We start from the raw sequence: 21,251 nt of genomic DNA on the forward strand, positions 1-21,251 counted from the left end.
GTATATCTTCTGTCTTGTTTACTGTTATTGCTGTTTATTGTTGTCATCATTGCTACTGTTGTTGTTCAGATTGCTTATTACACTGTTGTATTAAATTTCTTCTTATTTTAACCCGGGGTTTGTGCCTCACTTCCAGCCTGACTGGCTAAGGGTGGGGGAGGGGCAACGGCAGTGTGGTCTCCGGTCCTGGCAGGGCCTAAACCACCACAAACAGACATGGTTTAAAGATGTTTCCAGTAGTGTTTTCCGCTTACTGCTTATGTTAATGTGTTGTACCCTTTTCTGCATAGGTTTTTTCTGCTTAATGACTGTCTGCATGGATTTAGCCTTCATGACTGTGACATAGATCATAAAATCATGGAATATCTCAAGTGGGAAGAGATCCGCAAGGATCATAGATTCCAACTCCCCGCTTCTTGCAGGACTACCTAAAGGTAAACTGTATGGCTAAGAGGTGTCTACGTGCTCCTTGAGCTTGGTGCTGTGACCACTTCTCTGGGGAGCCTCTTCCAGTGACCAGTAAAGCAATGAAGCTGACGGTGACATGAAGAAAACTGAACCATTCCAAATTACTCAATACAATATATAATTTAATATAGATACAATGAGTATAGGTCATCTAGATGTGATAGCTGTTCAAAACAGGAGGACAGTTAGGAATGATCCAACATCATAAAATAACAGTAGGAATAAATCTGAAGGTCCCCTACACCTCCTAAAGTACTGAGAACTCGTGTATAACACAAGGGATTCTCAGACTCATGGCATAGAGTTTTAAAGTAAAGAACATTGCAAGGAAAATGTATGCTTTGTCTACTTGCTGTGAGTAGGAATAATACCTTTACTAATGTCTTCTTGTAATGGAATTACTAGTTCTTTTACCTTTTTAAAAAAACAAAGTAGATTTTGGAAAGAGAGGCTGTTGAAGTAAAGGGTTTCTTTTTAAAATGTTCAGTACTGATTAAACCCCTTCTTCCTCCTAGCCCCATAAAAGTTGATGGTAAATCCAATCTAATCTCAACCAAGGAAAACTTCTGACACTTCTTAACCGTGAGCAAGGAAAGGCTAATACTAGTGGAGGCTCATCAAGCAATGATACAGCATCCTCCAGAGCAGAAAGGAGGTGATAGAGGAAAACAGGGAGGTCGTCAAGGATAAAGATTCAGCTGCTGAAATCCTTTGTATCCTTAATGAAGTAAGCTGTTGTTTAATGAACAGTTTTCCTCTCTTGCTGAGTTTCACCGTCTTTAGGAGTGCAATTAAAACGAGCATTTCCTGATAATGAACCTTGTAGACAAGTCCATGAGTAGACAAGTCCGTGACTAGCCTGAGTTCTCTATTTAAATGTGGATTTGGTCGTTTTGGGAGGACCTTAATGGTACTTTTACCTTTCCCTGTAAAGGATGTATCACCAGCAGAATTCCTGTTCAGCAGAAGCTAGTTGAACTCATGTTTTTTTGCCAAATCTGTCAGTTCAATGGATTTTATTATATAGTGTCAAGGAGTTGTACATTCCTATGCACTTATTTGAACTTTTGTTCACTTATTTGTACTTTTGATGTACTGCTTCATTTTTTTCTGTAAAACAACCAACTAACCAAAAAAACGACAAAAAACTCAACAAAACAAACAACCTCGCAAAAATTGGATTTATCCAGTTACTTTTGGTAAATTACTAATAGATTTTAAAGAAAGGAGATTATTAGGCTTGCAATTTGCCTATTTTTCTCCAAGAATGTAAGATTGTAGTTATTCATCCTACCTTTGTGTTGTCAAGCCCCTGTTCCCTAATAATTCTGTGGTTATTCTGAACTCCATTCAGTAACAAACTATTTTGATTCAAAGAATCTTTGAAGTATTGTTTTCTGCTACATGACACTACATTACTTGAATAATATATGCATTAATTTTCTCATCAGTTCACAAAAGACCAGTCCTTGGAAAGGACAGGAATATGTTCTTCATGAACCATCCCCAAGAATGGTTCAGGTAGAAGTTCAAGGGTTGCATAAACAATTAAATAGGTCCAAGTTAAGCGTACATATTTCAAAGCAGCACCTGTTATCTTTAGGCTAACAAAGTCAAAGTGATACTGCTGTATGATGAACATTATCCAGTAGACTAGGGACAGGCCTGTCAGTGCAGTCTTGTTCTGCTTATTTCTGCCCTGCTTCAGTAGGCGTCATTTTTGGATCCTTAGAGAGGAATTCCTGTTTTATTGTTTTTGTTTTTGTTTTTGTTTTTGTTTTAATTTTTTTCTTCTAGGGCTCCCGTGACAATGCAGGATAGGTGCCAGTATATGTCTCAAATTTTGAATTGTTATTCTTCACAGTATAGATGAATAAAGTGAAATGTAGCTTGACTGCTTATCCTGCTACTCTGAAGTCATAGATGGTGTTCAAGTGGTTTTAAGAACCTATGATACCTGTGTTAAACTGGATGATTGATACTATGTTAAACTGAAGTTTTACTGTTGGGGAGGGAAACTGTACTTAGAAATTAAATTTAATGCAGTCTTTTAGTAGATAGTAAGGTGCACATGGGTCTTTAGAGATTAAGGCTGTAGATACACTTTATTCTTCTATCAACAGTAGATCCAGTCTGAAGCTGCACATTCCAATGTTTTATTTCTACCTTATTATTGCCAGAAATTACCATCTCCATGGTGGAGCCTCTCAGATGCTTCCATGGCTGTTCGCTAACCTACATCTGTGAAACAGATCCTTGGTCCTTATTTGGCTCTTTAAGTATATTCTTAGTATTGGGTGGAAGCAAGTAATCTCTGTGGTAAAACTGTGGGAGTGAATAGTGAGTCATGATGATGAGAGTGGGAGTAGATTAAAAGGAAGAGTACAACTAGTAACTCCTTCAACTCCTGCTGACAAAATAATATATGAACATGCCTGAAAGGCAGTATAAAAATGCAAACTCGTTACTACAGTTTGTGTCTTGCTCTTTGATATTCAGTGTTACTTGAAAACATGTGCGGTGGCCATTCTAAATCCATCTTAAGTCTTTCCTATGATGTTTTATAACAATTGTAGATATATTGCATTGGTATTTAACATTCTTGCAAGGACTTCTTTTAACATCTTTGGAGCTTAGTCACATAAGGCTGCTGACTTTCTGTGATGAGATCTTAGAGGATTGTGTCTGAAAATAAAGCAAGTTACTGTCTTTGTGTATTAATATAGTACTTGGTATTTGAATTGGGATAAACAAACTGGACTGCCAAACCATTGCAGGTAGCTGCTACATGTATGTTGTGTTTAGCTGCTACTTTTTCCTAATTTTTTTTCAGACACACAATTATCTGGGATCTTATCACTTGAAAGAGCAATTTTATGTGACTAAGCACCAAAATTGTTGAGCATACAGATTTTTCCAAAGACTGAGTTTGAGAACAGAAAGTTCTTGTAATGTTAATTTAGTTAAAGCTTATATTTTGCCTAGCCACATGCTGCTTTGGAAGGTGTCAACAAGTGCTGTAAATTACAGTTAACTGCTAACGTATGCTGGAGATACAAAATTGCAAACCGAAGGAAAAGCCAGAATGAGTTACCTTTGCAGTGAAAATTCAAAGATAAACATTCTTAGACTCATGTATAAATAGTGCGAATACTAGAACCATTTCCCAGTATTACATACTAAAATACTAGAACTATTTTGATGTTGATAATGAATTTGCAGGTTTTTAGTGAAAATGGGAATAATGTTTTAGCTCTATATGCTTGTCTCAGTCTGAAAAAGAAATTTAGTTTGCATCCTTTAACAGTATCTTACACTGATAACTTTTGTTTTCTTTTTCCCCACATGCACACTTTGGAGATGAGTCCTGGGAATCTGTAGTCTTTAGTATGTCCGAATTGTCAGGTTCTCAGAGAAATTAATACAGAGCTATATCTCTAAAAAGTGTGAAGTCAACAGTTGACCTGTTTGCCCTACAAGATGGTTCTACAGATGTTAACTTCAGGGAGTGCAAAAAAGAGACAGGTTGTCAACTTGTTGCCAGCTTAAAGAATACTTTTTTTAATGATGAGCAAACCAGACTGCTTTTTCAAAGTGATGTGGAAAAAAGTAATCAGATCTTCACAAACATGGCTTGCTAAGAATTATAACTCTGTGCCTAAATGTAAGGATAATTATTTGAGTATTTTGGCTTGCTTCTCCAAATATGAGAGTGCAAGGTGTACTTGTTACAAGGACAACTGATCTTAAATAATTTTGTTCCATAGAAAAAAGAGAGCTTTTATAAAACTTTAAGAATTTTACAAGTTGTATGCTCAGGAAATCCTTTTTTTTTGCTATTTCTCAAATAGAAACATACAATCTCAGCATTGATTTAGCAAGCTGACTACTAACAGAAGATATTCAAAGTTTAGAATTGAATTCAAATCAGTGACATGTTCAATCTAAAGGTTTTAGAGAGGGGAAGAAGGTGTGGTTTTATATTCAGTAATGGCCAATACTTTAGGCTAATAAAGGTTAAACACTCCCTGAGTAACTGTTTTTAGGAAAACAATGATCTAAGCAGTATACTATAGGTATGTCCCTATGCTTTGGCTCTTTTTCCCAAATCACAAGACTTTCCCAGCAGACCTGTAAGTAATTTCCTGATTTGTTTTTACAAACCTTGTCTCTGAAGACAGATACCTTTTTCACACTGGTGCTCTTCTCCAGCTGGAGACCAAGATTATATAGTGGATGATTTTGTGTTACTACTGTAGCAGTACCAAATTGGCTGGTTTAGCAAGTAGTGACAATCCAGGAACCTGAACCAAGGGAGTTCAGAGTTGTTTGTTTCTAAAGCATTATAAAACTCTTCAGAGCTGTGTGCTGGGAGTAATGCTGTCAGGGAGAGGAAAGGTAGCCACGATGCCACCATTATTCTGTGATGGCCTATTGTGGCTGTACTCTAAAATATTTGGTAATTTGTGGTCCCTTATGACTAATGTGAAAACTGGAGGGAACTACAGAGATATTTATAAAAGCTGGTAAGGTGTGAACTTTTCTCTTTTTTGACAACAAATTGAAAAATTCCAAGTTAAGGCTCAGAACACTATCACTGAACCCTGCTTTGCTTTTTTGAAAACACTCTAATAAAGTGGATAAGCACTAATTTACTTGTTCTCTGTTGATGAAATAGTGCTTATCAGTTTCAGGGGAGTATTGGGTTATGGCCTTTTGCATATTCAATTACAGTTACTTCAGAGTCTTAGGTCTTCAAATTTTTGTACTCTTGACTAGTGTTATCTCATGATGACTTTACCTCAGTCTTAAATTTTGTTTTTTACATCTTCACATACTAATAAAGAAAAAGAGAATTGCAAGTTGCGTCATGGCTGAAAGGTTGGCAGTTTTCTAACTTCAAGCAAGGTATAAAAGTATATCCTGAACTTTTATGTTTAATTGCAGTATCAAAAGCAGAATTACAGGGTAGATGAGAAAAGAAAGGTAGGAATCATCTTGTTTTAACATGTGCAATGTGGATTCATCCCCCCTTCCATAGCTGTAGCTTGGTCCCTCACTGTTGAAGCAGGCAGCAGTTTGTAATGCTAAATGGGCTCACTGGAAGACTGGAGTACCATAAAAAGGGATAAATAACAGACTATTAGCGTATTATGTGTGAATTGCTATGGTTAGCTGAATTATATAGCAAATATCACTCCCTGATTATCAGACTGTGTTTTCCATACCTTTTATTTTGTCATCTGTCATTGCTAAGTAGTCTTTTTCTATTGTGTGAGAAATGTCTGATAAATATTGAGTAGTATAAGATTAAGGTAATATTGAAATAAATGAGAGACCAAGAGTGTTTTTTCTAAGAAATCATGACTTGGCAATGACTTGAAAGATCACTTCAAATAGTAGTAATTTAGGGTTTTTAATACTCTTTTGACAGAAACAGAAATGTGATTCCTAGTATAAGTGAAAAAGCCTTTCTTTAAATTAAACCTTGGCTTAATTCTCTCTGTAGACTAAGAAGACAGAGGTAGCTGAGTGACTAGGATCTTGAGGAGCTTCTGTTGAAATGACTGAGAGTAACTGTGTTTTGGCGAAGTCATGTCTGTGTGTCTGCTCAGTACTGCAGAGTAAACAAAAAAGGCAGATGACAGAAGAGGTTGAAGAGAGGTAGTTACTGCTCCTGGTTTCTAAAATGGAGAACAGCAAAACATTTATGTTTTGCTTAAGCTAGCACAGGGAATCTCTGGCAGAGCTGGAAGTTGAAGCCATATCTCCTTTGTCTATCTTCTCTTATTCTGTGAAGCAGATTTTCAGATAATGATACAGTTTTAAAGGTAAATTTTTTCAGTAATGCAGTTTCTGTATGTAATTCCATTTTAAAGTTTAAACTGCATTTTGGGTTTTGCTGTTCTAGTTCAATCTGTAGGGGAAATAGTTTTGCCAACAATGTATCTATAGGTGCACAACTGAAGCTCTTCGGTTGCTGCCTTAGTGCCTGCTCTTACCTTACCAAAAACACATAGTGTACTGTTTAGTGGGAGAGGGATAAGCTACCTTACATTTTATGTGGGATACTTGACATGAGATTTATATGAGCTTGCAGTCTGGCTCGAAGATCTGTGTACATGCCATTTTCCATGCTTTGTTTGGTGTAGATGTAGAATGTTGGACTTCTGTTGACTTTTTTTTATAGCTGCCCTATACATTAGACTCTTGCCCAGATCCTTAGTTACTTAGATATGAGTGACCTGCTTAAAACATCGCTTGCTACTTGATTCTGTAGTTGCACTAGTCTTCACAAATAGGCATGCTGCTAGGCTGTGGGGTGCTTGGAGCTCTGATTCAATCTCAAGTTACTGATAACCCAACATGAAGACTATCAGACGAGGTGTTTACCGAACAGTTGGCACATGGGGAGTTTTCTGAGAATCAAAGACTTAATCAGACATGAACGAAGTGTGAAAGATCAAGAACTGAAGTGAGTCTTGAGACTTGTTTTTCTTCATCTGCGTTATAATAGTTTAAGCAAAGTAATTGAAACATGATTTAGGCTTGAAATCTGTTCATACACTAGAGAGAGTGCCAGATGTCTGGTTTGCCAGTACTGATTAGCAAAAATGCCTTAACTTGTGCGTAGTAAATGAAGTGATTGAAGAGCCTGAAGGACCATGGAGAGCTGCCGGTTCTTGGGAAGGCCGATCGTCGCGTCGCCTCAGACTGAGCTGCATCTCCAGCCAGCAGGCCATTGTGTGAAAAATCCCCACCTCTCACAGAGCAGTAGCCAGCAGTAATTGTAATTGTCCTGAGTCAAGAAATGCAAGTGAAACAAGTGCTCAGGCAATTTATACCACCATCACCTTGTGATGTAAGTTGGGGTTGCTACAGAGCAGAGTGCCACTTGCAGTAAGTCAGGGTGATGACTGGGCCTAGTAGTTGGGTTTGAATCACATTACATCCTATAAAGAGAGAAGGAGAGTCAGAAGCTAGTGTGGGCAAACTTCTCAGGAAATCCTGAAAACTTTATACATTGTCAACCATAAGTATGTGTCTCTGTTTCAAAAGGACCAGTGTTTTTTTTTCTATAACTCATATTTTCAGGATGGATCTGAATTAGTGATAAAAAAGTGGGAGTTTGTTACTATGCCAGGTCTAACTGTTTTTCTTGAATTTACCATCCAGCTCTGCAGCTGAAGTAGAATGCATCAGAGTTCTTCGGGATCATTGGAGTGAGCCCAGGTTGACATCAGCTTGCCTACATGGAGGAAATGCAGGTTTGGGACTCTAAAGAGTAGACGGTTATAACATACAGTAGAATGCTATGCTTTGAGAGCCTGGCTTGTTGAATCAGTGGTAAACTTCGGATTCTTATTCCTAAATTTTGTCATTGTATATAAATGGTTATAAACACTGATTGGTTGATTGCAAGAATGCTTTGCATTCCTTTGCATGTATACACAAAAAATAGCGGTTTATTTAATATTTAACTACCACATTATTTTACTTAATGAAATGCAGTAAGTTTTTGCTGGAGCATGAGATGACAGTCTAAATGCAATTAAAATGTTCATAGTATTAAGAGTATGTACACTTCCCTCCAAAGACTGCATTGCTGAAGCTTCCAGGCAGAGGTATTGGGTGGTCTGCTGTTGGTTTGGAATACTTAAGTGTTCTGCTTTAGATCAGAAAGGTGTTAAGGTGCTTTTATAAAACAGTGTAAACCATCATTAAACATTGTTCATTGAGGTAAATTTTATGTAATCCTTCACGTGACATATTTGCTGTAGTTCCAGGCTGACATTTCAACAAGCTGTTTTACATCAGCCTAACAATTACCTGTGACAGTTTCTCCATTTGCACCAAAGAATAAACATTTCTTGCAGCCAGTCAACAGTATTAGTGTGGTTTAGTTTAATGGAAGAGGGTAAAAAAACCCAAGTAATGAAAATGATGCTAATACTGGATGCTGCTGGAGGATATAATCCAGATATAATTACATATGAAATGAGAAAGTAAGTTGAGATCGTTGAAAGCATTAAATATCTGAACTCTGATCCGACTGAAGTGAATTACCACTGTTAATTATAGTAGAGAACAGTTAAGCCAATATTTAATATTTTAATTCAAGTAAATTAAATGGGATCAGTGACTTCGCAGTTACGTAGATAAAACCAGGTTGATCTGGAGCAGTTTTGAAAGTTTTTCTCAAATGCTTCTTTGAATATACAAAACACCCTTCGAAGTAAATTCCATACACATGCAGTGTAGCATTGTACATGTCATTTGTGGAAGTCCTTTTAAAATCAGAAGATAAAAATTCCTCGTGTTACATGAGAGCATCAGAGCTCTGTGACACTTAAGTTTTGAGGCAGTTTATGGCTATAGATTCAGTTCTGGTGTTGACTGAAGATGCCTACCATCATCACACTGTTGACTGGTTATCTTCCCACGTCTTCAGGAAAGCCCAGTGATGGGCTTAGATCTGACAGCTGAGCTAACAGTGTGATTTTAATTTTTTTAAAATAAAAAACCACAGCCCTTTTGATTGAGTTGGAAATTGTTCTCCAATGTATGGGATGATACCTGAAGGGTAGTAACTGCTGGTGGAATGCGTTGTGACGAGTGACTCCGCTTAGAGGGGAGGGCAGGCATGGGTGCAGTAGTCTTGCTGGCTGCTGTGTATAGAGCTAGGGAGGTGTGTTTTTAGCATTAGTAGCACTTAAACTTTTCACTGCTACAACTGAAGCTTGGCAGTTGAACTAACATAAGTTGGGAAGGAAAAGCACTGGATTTGGGCTCTACAGGCAGCCTGATATTACATATCAGTAAAAAGGTTACTGAGAGCACTACGTGGAAATTCATGCAATTCCTGGAATTGATTTTGGTTACTGAAAGCAAGATAGTAAGAAAAATTAAATTCTCTAGCTTTCATCAATTTAGTCTTTCATAATTAAAGGAAGTAACTCCCCAGAGAAATAATGTTTATAATGTGAGTAAAAAAATTTAAAGCTAATGTAAAATTAGCTAATTAATCAATTCAAGCAAAATGAGATTAGTAATGAAAAACTCATGTTTTTCTAACTGAAGGCGCTACTAAACATAAAGGAATGTTTAACAAAAGGAATTACCTAGGTTTCTTGATTATAAGACTGTAGTATTGCCTGAGGGACAATATGTAGCTTACAGAATTGGCCAAACAAAATGGCTGTTTCATTTCAATATTTATCATATATTTTTACTGGTGTTTCATATAATCTGTAATCTGAAGTAGCAGAGGAGAAAGCAGTCTGTACAATTGATTCTCATTCACGCTAGAACAAGCACTATTGTGACAAGCATTGAATTTATGAAAAAGTAATATCTAAGCATTTTAATTAGGAATTGTCTGGTTTTCTGCATTTGTGCATTTCCTTTAAAAATGTTTCTCACTCTGTTTAAACTGATTAGAAATTTCACATAAAATCTAAACTATAAAATCTTAGTCCCCTTTCACAAAGGAATTATTTGTCTGTTTTTCTGTGTAAATGCTTCAGGTTGCTGTCCTTCTGCGTGCAGGTTTAAGCTTTGCCGGGACCGGAGAGCACATTGCCGTTGCCCCTCCCCCACCCGCAGCCAGTTGGGCTGGAAGTTAGGCACAGACCCCGGGCTAAAGTAATAAGAAATTTAATACAACAGAGTGATAGAACAATCTGAACAACAACAGTAGCAATGATAATAACAATAAACAGCAATAACAGTGAACAAGACAAAAGATATACAGAGAAATACCGCTAGCTGGTTTACGGACAAAGGGTTCCCGCCACCGAGCCCGCCAAGTAGAGCAAGGTGAAAAGGTTCCACCCCTGGACCTGACGTCAGCTTGGTATGAATAACCCGGCTGGAGATCCCTTCCCCCTCTCTCTTTGCTGGGGGCAACTTGACCCTATCCTAGCTGAACCAGGACATAATCCACCCCTTTATTCTATACCATCTGCGTCATGTCCAGCTGCCATTTAGCAGTTAACAATAACAAAGTAATAATTTACACAGGCACAGCATATTTTACGGCATGTTCTCACCCAGAATCAAGTCCCCCTGTGGTACGCATCGGACCTCTCCATTGTCCTGCATCACCCTCCAGGTGCACCCAGGTCCTTGGGCAAAAGCGATCCCATGGATGGGTTTGCCTTTACCTTTGCCTGCCGCAGGACTAAACCAGACCATTTTTCCCAATATATTCCTCATGAGCACCACGGGGACTTTATCCCCATCTACAGCACGTGGAGGTCTCGACTGAGCCGGGCCAGCTTGATTGGCAGATCCTCTTGTGTTGACTAGCCAGGTGGCCTTTGCTAGATGCATGTCCCAGTCTTTGAAGGTCCCACCTCCCAGTGCTTTCAATGTGGTTTTTAACAGTCCATTGTAGCACTCGATCTTCCCAGAGGCTGGTGCGTGGTAGGGGATATGGTAGACCCACTCGATGCCGTGTTCTTCTGCCCAGGCATTTATGAGGTTGTTTCGGAAGTGGGTCCCGTTGTCTGACTCAATTCTCTCTGGGGTGCCATGTCGCCACAGGACTTGGGTTTCAAGGCCCAGGATGGTGTTCTGGGTGGTGGCGTGGGGTGCTGGGTAAGCTTCCAGCCATCCAGTGGTTACTTCCACCATTGTGAGCACGTGGCGCTTCCTGTGGCGGGTCTGTGGCAGTGTCATGTAGTCGATCTGCCAGGCCTCTCCATATCTATATTTCAGCCATCGCTCTCCATTTCTCTGGGGCTTCACCCGCTTGGCATGTTTGATTGTGGCACATGTCTCGCATCCATGGATGATCTCTGCAATGGTGTCAATAGTAAGGTCCACCCCTCAATCTCAAGCCCACCTGTATGTTGCATCCCTACCTTGGTGGCCCGAGGTCTCGTGGGCCCACCGGGCTATGAACAGTTCACCTCTGCGCTGCCAGTCCAAGTCCACCTGAGCCACTCTAATCTTAGCAGCTTGGTCTGCCTGCTGGTTGTGCCGATGTTCATCAGTGGCCCGACTCTTGGGTACATGGGCATCCACATGGCGCACCTTCACAACGAGGTTTTCCACACGGGCTGCAATGTCCTGCCATACTTCAGCAGCCCAGACGGTTTTACCCTTACGTTGCCAGTTGTTCTGCTTCCGTTGCTGCAGCCATTTCCACAGGGTATTCGCCACTGCCCACGAGTCGGTGTAGAGGTAGAGCCTCGGCCACTTTTCCCGCTCAGCAATATCCAAAGCAAGCTGGACGGCTTTCACCTCTGCAAACTGGCTCGATTCACCCTGTCCCTCAGCAGCTTCAGTGACCCGTCGTGTGGGACTCCACACAGCAGCCTTCCTTCGTCGATGTTTTCCCACAATGCAACAAGACCCATCAGTGAACAGGGCATATCGCTTCTCCTCATCCGGCAGCTCGTTATATGGTGGGGCCTCCTTAGCACATGTCACCTCCTGCTCTGGTGACATCCCGGAATCTTTGCTCTCTGGCCAGTTTGTGGTCACCTCTAGTATCCCTGGGCGGCTGGGGTTCCCTATTCGAGCCCGTTGTGTTATCAACGCAACCCATTTACTCCACGTGGCATCTGTTGCATGATGCGTGGAGGAGGCCTTTCCTTTGAACATCCACCCCAGCACTGGCAGTCGGGGTGCCAGGAGGAGCTGTGTTTCAGGGCCGACCACTTCTGAGGCAGCCCGAACTCCTTTGTACGCTGCCAGTATCTCCTTCTCAGTTGGTGTATAATTAGCTTCAGAGCCTTTGTATCCCCGCCTCCAAAAGCCTAGAGGTCGGCCTCGGGTCTCCCCAGGTGCTCTCTGCCAGAGGCTCCAGGTAGGGTCATTCTCCCCGGCTGCGGTGTAGAGCATGTTCTTAACCTCCTGCCCTTCCCGGACTGGCCCGAGGGCTACTGCTTGGGCAATCTCCCGCTTAAATTGATCAAAGGATTGTTGTTGCTCAGGGCCCCATTCAAAATCATTCTTCTTACGGGTTACATGGTAGAAAGGGCTCACAATCAGGCTGTAGTTGGGGGTGTGCATCCTCCAGAACCCCACAGCGCCCAGGAACAACTGAGTCTCCTTTTTAGAGGTTGGTGGGGCCATGGCTGTTATCTTGTTTATCACCTCCATTGGGATGTGGCGACGCCCATCTTGCCATTTTATTCCTAGGAATTGAATTTCCCTTGCAGGCCCCTTAACTTTCTTTTGCTTAATGGCAAAGCCGGCCTTCAGGAGGATCTCAATTATTTTCTTCCCTTTCTCAAAGACTTCCTCGGCTGTGTTCCCCCATACAATGATGTCATCAATGTACTGCAGGTGTTCTGGAGCCCCACCTTTCTCCAGTGCAGTATGGACCAGTCCATGGCAAATGGTGGAGCTCTGGTTCCACCCGAGGCAATCGATTCCAGGTGTACCGGATGCCTCTCCAAGTGAACGCAAACTGTGGCCTGCACTCTGGCGCTATCGGAATGGAGAACGTGTTAGCAATGTCAGTCGTGGCGTACCACTTGGCTGCCTTCGACTCCAGTTCGTACTGGAGCTCGAGCATGTCCGGCACTGCAGCACTTATTGCTGGCGTAACTTCATTCAGGCCACGGTAGTCCACAGTTAGCCTCCATTCACCATTGGGCTTTCTCACTGGCCATATAGGGCTGTTGAAGGGTGAGTGAGTTTTGCTGATCACCTTCTGGCTTTCTAGTTGGCAGATCAGCTGATGGATGGGGACCAGGGAATCTCGGTTGGTGCGGTACTGCCGCCGGTGCACCGTTCTGGTAGCAATCGGCACTCGCTGCTCCTCAACCTTAAGCCACCCCACCACTGAGGGATCCTCTGAGAGGCCGGGTAAGGTGGACAACTGTTCAACCTCCTCCAGGGCAGCTACACCAAAAGCCCACCGGTACCCTTTTGGGTCTTTGAAGTACTCTCTCCTGAGGTAGTCTATGCCCAGGATGCACGGGGCATCTGGGCCAGTCACAATGGGGTGCTTATGCCAGTCCCTCCCAGTCAGGCTCACTTCAGCTTCCTGTAGGGTCAGCTGTTGGGATGTTGGGATCCCCCTGTCACTCCGGAGATGCAGATGGATTCAACCCCACTGTAGCTCGATGGCATCAGGGTGCACTGAGCGCCAGTGTCCACCAAAGCCTTATACTCTTGTGGGTCTGACGTGCCAGGCCATCGGATCCACACTGTCCAGTAAATCCGATTATCCCTTTCCTCCACCTGCCTGGAGGCAGGGCCCCTCTAATCCTGCTCATCATCACTCACTTCTTGCAAGAATGATTTACTGGTCCCCTCAAGAGGGTCAGACATAACGTTCACCCTTCTATTCTACCTGGGAGATTTCTGCCTGGACACAGGAGCTGCGCTCTTCTTGGAGGACTCCCCTTTCGTGGTGGTCTTCCCTTTCAACTGCTCTACTTGTGCAGCTAGGGCGGCAGTGGGCTGTCCATCCCACCTCCTCATGTTTTCTCCATGGTCACGGAGGAAAAACCACAGGGTGCCTCGTGGTGTGTACCTTCTGCTGCCTTTCTCTTGGATGGGGAAACGTTTACTTCTAATGGCTGAGACATTGGCCCGTGCAGGTGGAACGTAGGACATGTCCTCTTCCACTTTCTGGACCCTCTGAGACAGTTCCTCCACAGCTGAGACCAGGGAATGTTGAGATGAAGGGAGATTTCCCTCCTATTGCCGGAGCTTGCCAACCACTCCATCCACTGTTAGAGTCTGTGTGTCTGTCCACCAGGACACTATTGCCAATGCTTTCGAGTGTGCTTCTGGTGTGCTCTTCAGGAACTTTCGCCACATCAGGTGTGTGCAAGGGGCCTGATCTGGGTCCGTGGGTGACTGCTCATTATTCAGATCACCATAGATCATCTCAAACACAGCCAGTTCCCTGGGGTTCTGGATGCCTTTCTCAATGCTGGTCCATTTGCCTAGCTGACATAGGATATCATCCTTGTAGGGGTGCCTCTCCCTTACACTGAACAGGAGTCGCTTCCAAAGGCTGAGGGTTTGAGTCTGCTTCCCTATTTCCCTATCAATGCCAACATTCTTGGCCAAAGATCCCAGCTGCCTGGCCTCTCTCCCCTCCATCTCAAAAGCACTGGCTCCATTGTCCCAGCATCAGAGCAGCCAGGTGCAAATCTGCTCGCCTCCCAGGCGGCCGAAATCTCTCCGCATATCTCGCAGCTCAGTCGGGGACAGAGATCGGATGATCACCTCTGGTCCTTCCTCCTGTTCCTGTGATGGGCCTGGCTCATCCCCATCCCCCACTTTGCGAGCTGACTTTCTGGTATATTTTGTTTTCTGTATCAGGACGACTGACGCTGGCACTGGCTGGCTCTCTGGCTCAGTCGCTGTGCTGGTGGAGGTGACTGAGACTGGCTCTGCCTATGCCCCCGGTTCAGATATTGTTTGTGTGGCCTTTTTTTCCCCTGGAGGGCAGCGGGTGGTATTAAAGAGGACACTGTAGGCATGGGCAAGTCCCCAACACATTGCAGCGATTTGTGTCTCCTGGGTTTTGCCAGTTTGGTAGCACACCCTTTCTGAGCACTCCATCGGTGTCTCAGGGCTTTGCATTTGCTCAGGAGTGAAGTTCCAAAGCATTGGGGGTGCCCACTGACTCAGGCCTTTGCCCATCTTTTGCCACACCCCTTCCCACTCACTATTATCTGACCTCGGGGCAGGTTTCTGGGCACTGCTGTTGTTAGAGAAATACCATATCACCAAAACCGAAATCAGGCAGGCATTCAGAAGGCACTGTGCCAAAATCACACTGGCCTGCAGGCTCCAAAGAGAGCTGAACCTCCCCAAAGCCGAGAGGATCTCTTCCCCTGGCTCACCCACAGAGGGGGTGATACCCCTAACAAAAGCCCAAATGGCAAACAGGTACTGGCCCACCCCCACACACAGCGATACAAAGGCAGCATAAGTGTTCAATAGCCCGTATAACAACATAAGACCCTCTACCCATTTTCCACCGATAACAAACGCCACCACTGGGATTATGCACTGGATATAAGGAGTAATCCAGCCCCACCACACAAACAAATGGGCCAGCATCGCAAACATTTTCTTATCAAACAAGTACAAACAAAAAAAAAAATTACACCCAACAGATTGCTCTATCATACTCCGGTCAGGGTCTGCCCCACGTTGGTGTGCCAAATAATTAATGTGCAGGTTTAACCCCTGCCGGGACAGGAGAGCACGTTGTCGTTGCTCCTCCCCCACCCGTGGCCGGTTCGGCTGGAAGTTAGGCACAGACCCAGGCTAGAGTAACAAGAAATTTTATACAACAGAGTGATAGAACAATCTGAACAGCAACAGTAGCAACGATAATAACAATAAACAGCAATAACAGTGAACAAAACAAACGATATACAGAGAAATACCGCTAGCTGGTTTACGGACAAAGGGTTCCTGCCACTGAGCCTGCCAAAGAGCAAGGTAAAAAGGTTCCGCCCCTGGACCTGACGCCAGCTTGGTATGAATAACCCGGCTGGAGATCCCTTCCCCCTCTCTCTTTGCTGGGGGCAACTTGACCCTATCCCAGCTGAACCAGGACATGCTACCATTGAAAATCAGTTGTAAAATAAATAGTTGCTTATTCTGGTGCTTCAGGGTACAACTTTAAATCCTGGACCCCATATCTCTGAAGAGGATTTCTGCTCTTAGGAACAAATAAGCCCATACAATCTAATCCTTCAGTTGTCTTTAAATGAATCCTCATGATCTGTTTGGTGTGATTTTTTTTTTTTTTTTTTGTCTTTGAAATTTTTTAAATCTTCAAACCCAATGTCCTGTTTATTATAATACCTACTGCCAGGCCAGGATCTTGTGATAACTCGCATTCAGTATTAAATCTTATTCTCCTGCTTTTAATTAAGGCTAGTCTTTAATATTTCCAACATCATGCTTTATCCGTTCTGTCAGTTGCAGATGATATTTCCCATTATTTGGCAGGTAACAGTGGAGAATTACAGCACTTCCTAAAGGTACATTTCCATTGGAAGACCACCTATGTGATCACTAGTTCAAAGAGGCAAAAATTTAAACCAAAATCTTACTGTGTGGAAATGCTTATGGGGTATTTATCTTCTAGGAGAGCTAGCTGATCTTTTAATATGAGTTACGTATGCCTTCATTACGGCTGATTTTTCTATCCTTCAACATATTGAACAACCAGGAGAGAGTCTTCGTTGAGAAGCAGCACAAAAAGTCTTGAGTTACATTCTACATCTTCCTAGTATGTAGATATTTAAACCTCAGTGGAAGCACATGTACCACATCTTTTTGATGTATCCTACCTACCCAGTCCTACTGTATTTTCATACTTCCATTCAGTGTGCTTTTTTTAAAACCCCACAATAAAGCAGTTAACATAGGTAATCCAAAAATAATTTTCTCTATTTAGTTTTTGTCTTGCCTAACCTCTCTTTTCCACCTCCAGTAGTAATTTGCTTTTGATTATTCCTGTCTGCTTTTTTTTTTTCTTTACTTTTTTTCAGATTTTCTGAAGGTTGTTATCAAATAGTGGTACTTCTAAAAGGAGATAATTTATCTGGGTATACCTGAAAAAACAGCATGAAAACGTGATTTGTCTTTGGTGCTAACCAACAAAGTGTTTGTGTCATCCCTGGATCTCTCAGAAATACTATTTTCTGAGTATATCATTCCCATTAAATACCTGTTTAGAGTGCTTTCCTACAGATACTTTAGTTAGAAGAATTAATTGTGCTCTTGTGTTAACATAAAGGGCAACCTCATTAAACCAGTGGAACAGTGCAAGTGAGGAGAGTAAGGTCCTTCATATTAAATGAAAAAAAGATTGATACAAGTATCTTGCAAATGTTGCAATGACAATTAGTTTTATTGATGTTGTAAAAAATTAGGATTATCTACATTGTGCAATTCTCTTGTTCCCATAAATTATGATGTGGTCTTTATGTAATTATGTATTCTTTTTTTCCCCACTTTGTGTTAGAAATGAATTGAAACAGCATAGTGAAAGGAGTCTGTTACCTCTGACTCATCTGGAAAGTTGAAAAGTATAGAGCGAGTGAGGTGAAGTTTTGCAGAAGGGGAGGACATGTTTTTTTGATAAAGACAGATTTACTATTCTGGAAAGTTGGCCTCCATCTTCTCACACAAGGATTCTAGCAAAGTCATGTGAGTATTTCCATAGTTGATCACTAATTGTCTGTTTCTTGGAGGATTTACTCTGAAACCCCTGGTTCAGCTTTTGTACTTAGTGTTCTCAGATGTTGAAGTCAGAGGTTTGCTTGCATCATCCATTCTATTCCACTAAAGAGCTGGCCTGTTTTAAAAAAAAAAAAAAAATCTTTGAATTAAAACCAATGTGATTCCCTTATTTTGGGGTCAAAATCTTGCATTCATTTAGTCCATTTCTCTGGCTTCTGGTGGCAGCCCTAAATTTCTTGCTCTAGAAGTCGTCATCTCTGGGCCCTGCTTTACCACATGCAGTGCTTGTTCCCTCCCCTGTCTTCAACTGGGCCCAGACTCATCTCCAAGTCTGAGTGCTTTCCCACGCCAGCCTTCAGTTATCCTCTCATCTGTCTCTATCCCTTTCCCAGATTTGATATTGCAGCATTTTGTATCCTGTTTAGTCATAATCTCTCTCACACACTACCAGTTTCCTCAGTTCTCTCCCCAAATCACCTACTCTCCAATTCCACCTCGATCCTGAAGATTCCTTGCCCTGCTAGTCCCAACTGATACCATGGTCTTCTTCCCTGTATTGCATAATACATATTCTGCCTGTCAGCTCCCTTCCCGTCCAGCTGAAGCAGCAAGATGAGCTCATTGAAGGCACAGGGGAGGGGTTTTTCTGCTTTTGCTTAATAGTCAACCCAGCCCAAGGATACAATACCTGGAGGCAGCTATTACAGCAAAAGGATGACTTTGCCCTACAGCTTCACACCAGATCATGTTCAGGATTGCTCTGTGGGGTCTGCATCTTTAGGCTTGGCCAAAATTGGGCAGACTTTCATAAATGGCTATAGTTATAGCTATAGCTTCTATTCTCTCTTCTTTCCCATCTAATTTCAGAACCTCTACTTTAAAGCATTAGAGTGCTAAAAGTTTCCAAATAAAAGATTGTGAGAGTATTTCTCAGAAATGGCTGAATAGTTTTGGCTGGAGTTTTCCAAAATAAATTCAGCCTGAGGCAGACAGCTGGTATGGGAAATTTCAGCTAGGAGTTGCAATTTGGCTAAGTTTTGAGAAATTCAGAAAAGATTTTTGAGGGAATTAACCCTGGGTAATGTTTTGTGTTTCACCAAATATCGTCTTCTGGGCAATACACTTAGTTACATTGTCTGGACCTTCCCATTTGGTTTAAGATTTGTTCTCTATAATGACTAGCTAAGCTTCAAGACAGTAGAAGAGCTAGTTTTATTTGGGGTTTACAGAGTCAAAGAGTTTCTAAAATAATTTATTCTCTTCCCCAGACTAGTTGAAGTAGCTTTCTATATAGGTATAGTTGTCAGGGGCATTTGTATTGGAAATATCTCAGTTCTTTGATACTTGGTTATAGCTTACACGAGAGTAGCAGTGTCACAGAGCTAACTCTTAGACAGTTGTAACCTACCACCAGCTGTAGCACCATGCTGTGAATCTGCTTCCCTAGTGTGCAGTCCGTATGGTAATAAAAGGGGCAAAGTACACTCCTCCTTCCCACTTCTCCTGAACTACTTGTGTGAGCCAGACTTATTCACACTCTTGTTTTTCAAGCTCTGTCATTACTAAACTTTTCTTTCTTACCCCCCCATCTTTTCACTGGTTTTCAACTCAGGCTTACCTTCATTAGTACAGGCCTTTTTGGGGTAATTGATGGTTCTTGGCCCCTGGTGTATGGCCGTGACATGCCTTATCTGTTCAAAACTGTTATAAAGCCATATCTTCTGTCGTGCAAGGCTCACTTTGCTAAATAATTGTTCCAACCATCTTTATTGGCTCAAATACTTTATATACCTGGCCTTCAAATACAAGACTTTATACAGTAGGGCTATCAGGAGTTTCTAGACTCTGAACCTTTTAAACCCAAAAGCTCTTCCTTGCCTTCAGCAGTACTTGACAGACAAATCTGATCATATGGAGCCTTTTTGTGATCTGGTGGTTCTGAAGCACTCAAACCAAAATTAAAGCATCCAAAAAACCCCAGAAAATATGTCAGTTCACCCTGGAAGATAAATAAGGCATAGAAAGTCTTTCTCCATCTATTTCATATTAGCTTCCATTACCATCTGGATGGGTGAGTTGAGTGAGAGGAGTGTTATCTCAAGACAATCTCTCTATTGAATGTAATTTCTTGTTTCACACGCCTGTTAAAAAGCAGTCTGCTATAAACTGAGCACTGTCAAATTAAGTGATTGAAATCATGAATACCATGGAGTGAGTAGGGATTGATTTTATCCCCCCCCCCCCCCCCCCATTTCTTTTTCAGTACAAGAATGAGGATATCAAGTTGTATCAGCAGATGAGAAATTAAAAATAAATATTGTTCTCAAAGCTGTATTTAAGCTGTGTAGCTTCTGACTGCAGCAGGTTGTAGATGTTTAAAGCTTGCATGTTTTTTAAACATGACTGAACAAATTAATTGGAGAAAAATCCATTGAAGATTATGAAATACAAAATACCAAGGCCATAAATTGGAGATTTCTGTAGTACTGGGTGAAATACCATTACATTCTTGTCCTCCTACACTCTTCCATAAGTGTTTGTTTGCTGGCATTGGTCTGTACCAGGGCCTTTTTAGGACTAAGATAGTGTCAAGCCCTAGCAACACCAAAGAACTTTTACTTGGAAAAGGAGGAAGGGATAAGGGAAACAAAAGCTTGGAGAAGCGAAGTGACTACTGGGGACAACAAATGTGATAAAAGGAAGGAGTGTTAAGTTCAAAGTATCAAAGATGGAAAAAAAAGGAAGTGGAAGGGATGCTCCTCAGGGCACCCTCCAAAGCACTAGGAAATGCTTGGAAATATCTAAGGACCTGGTAGATATTTCTTAGGGGCTCCTATCAGGGACAGATTGGTGAACTAAACAGACCTTTTACTTGATGCTGCCATTTCTACATTCTTCAGCAGTTTAAGTTGTTGGCAAAATTTGCTTAGAATGTGAAACCAACTGAGAGTAGAAACATTATGATTTGAGAATTAAACATTGCATTTCTCTAATCCCAGAAAGCAAACTTTTGAGGGAGGAGTATGTTTAAGAAGGGGTGTGTGTGAGAGACCTTAACTGTTTTCTCATCACAGTACACCGAGAAAATGTTTAGACTGATATATAACCTTCGTAGTGTTATGTTCTATAAAATTGGCAAGAGCTTAGTTCTTAGTCTGAATGCTACACTTGTTTTGAAATTTAAATAATAAACAATTTATATATGTATATATTTTTCCTTAAAATCACATTTTGTCAGATTTGGCTGTTAATAAAAGCTTATGGTGGAATCAGCACTCTGTCCATCCAGTGAAAATATGAACAGGACCACACAGAATGCTTCCACTGTGTCATTTCTTTTACTGCTGTTCCATTAAAATAAACTCCTTGCCACAGAACTTACTTGTCATTTCCCACTTCTCAAAAATATCCCAAGTAGTGTAGTTTCTAAAGCTTTTCCACTTCTAGCTTTGGTATCTACTTGACTGTATTTGCAGAAGATCCCTTTATATTCCTCTCTGCCATTCCTTTTCAACCACATACATTACTGGATCTTAAATAAGCTGTATTAAATGCAGGTTTTGGCCAACGCTGCTTACAGTTAAACCTGGGCTAGT

General features: G+C 41.7%; 1 protein-coding gene across 6 annotated transcripts in view; it reads left to right on the forward strand.

Moving 5' to 3' along the window:
* ANAPC10 (anaphase promoting complex subunit 10) overlaps positions 1-21,251 on the forward strand; it is a 66,235-nt gene that overhangs the window by 38,519 nt on the left and 6,465 nt on the right. For 3 of the 6 annotated variants that reach the window (XM_074905003.1, XM_074905004.1, XM_074905005.1), the window contains exons 6-10: positions 291-434; positions 984-1,181; positions 7,103-7,330; positions 7,645-7,736; positions 17,438-17,622. In XM_074905003.1, the coding sequence (XP_074761104.1) occupies positions 291-346 (56 nt within the window). In that variant the 3' untranslated portion in view covers positions 347-434; positions 984-1,181; positions 7,103-7,330; positions 7,645-7,736; positions 17,438-17,622. The remainder of the gene's footprint in view (positions 1-290; positions 435-983; positions 1,182-7,102; positions 7,331-7,644; positions 7,737-17,437; positions 17,623-21,251) is intronic. The other 3 variants (XM_074905006.1, XM_074905007.1, XM_074905008.1) reach the window with 3 other exon arrangements.

Source organism: Athene noctua, chromosome 4, assembly GCF_965140245.1.
Source record: "Athene noctua chromosome 4, bAthNoc1.hap1.1, whole genome shotgun sequence".
NCBI classification, from domain to species: domain Eukaryota; kingdom Metazoa; phylum Chordata; class Aves; order Strigiformes; family Strigidae; genus Athene; species Athene noctua.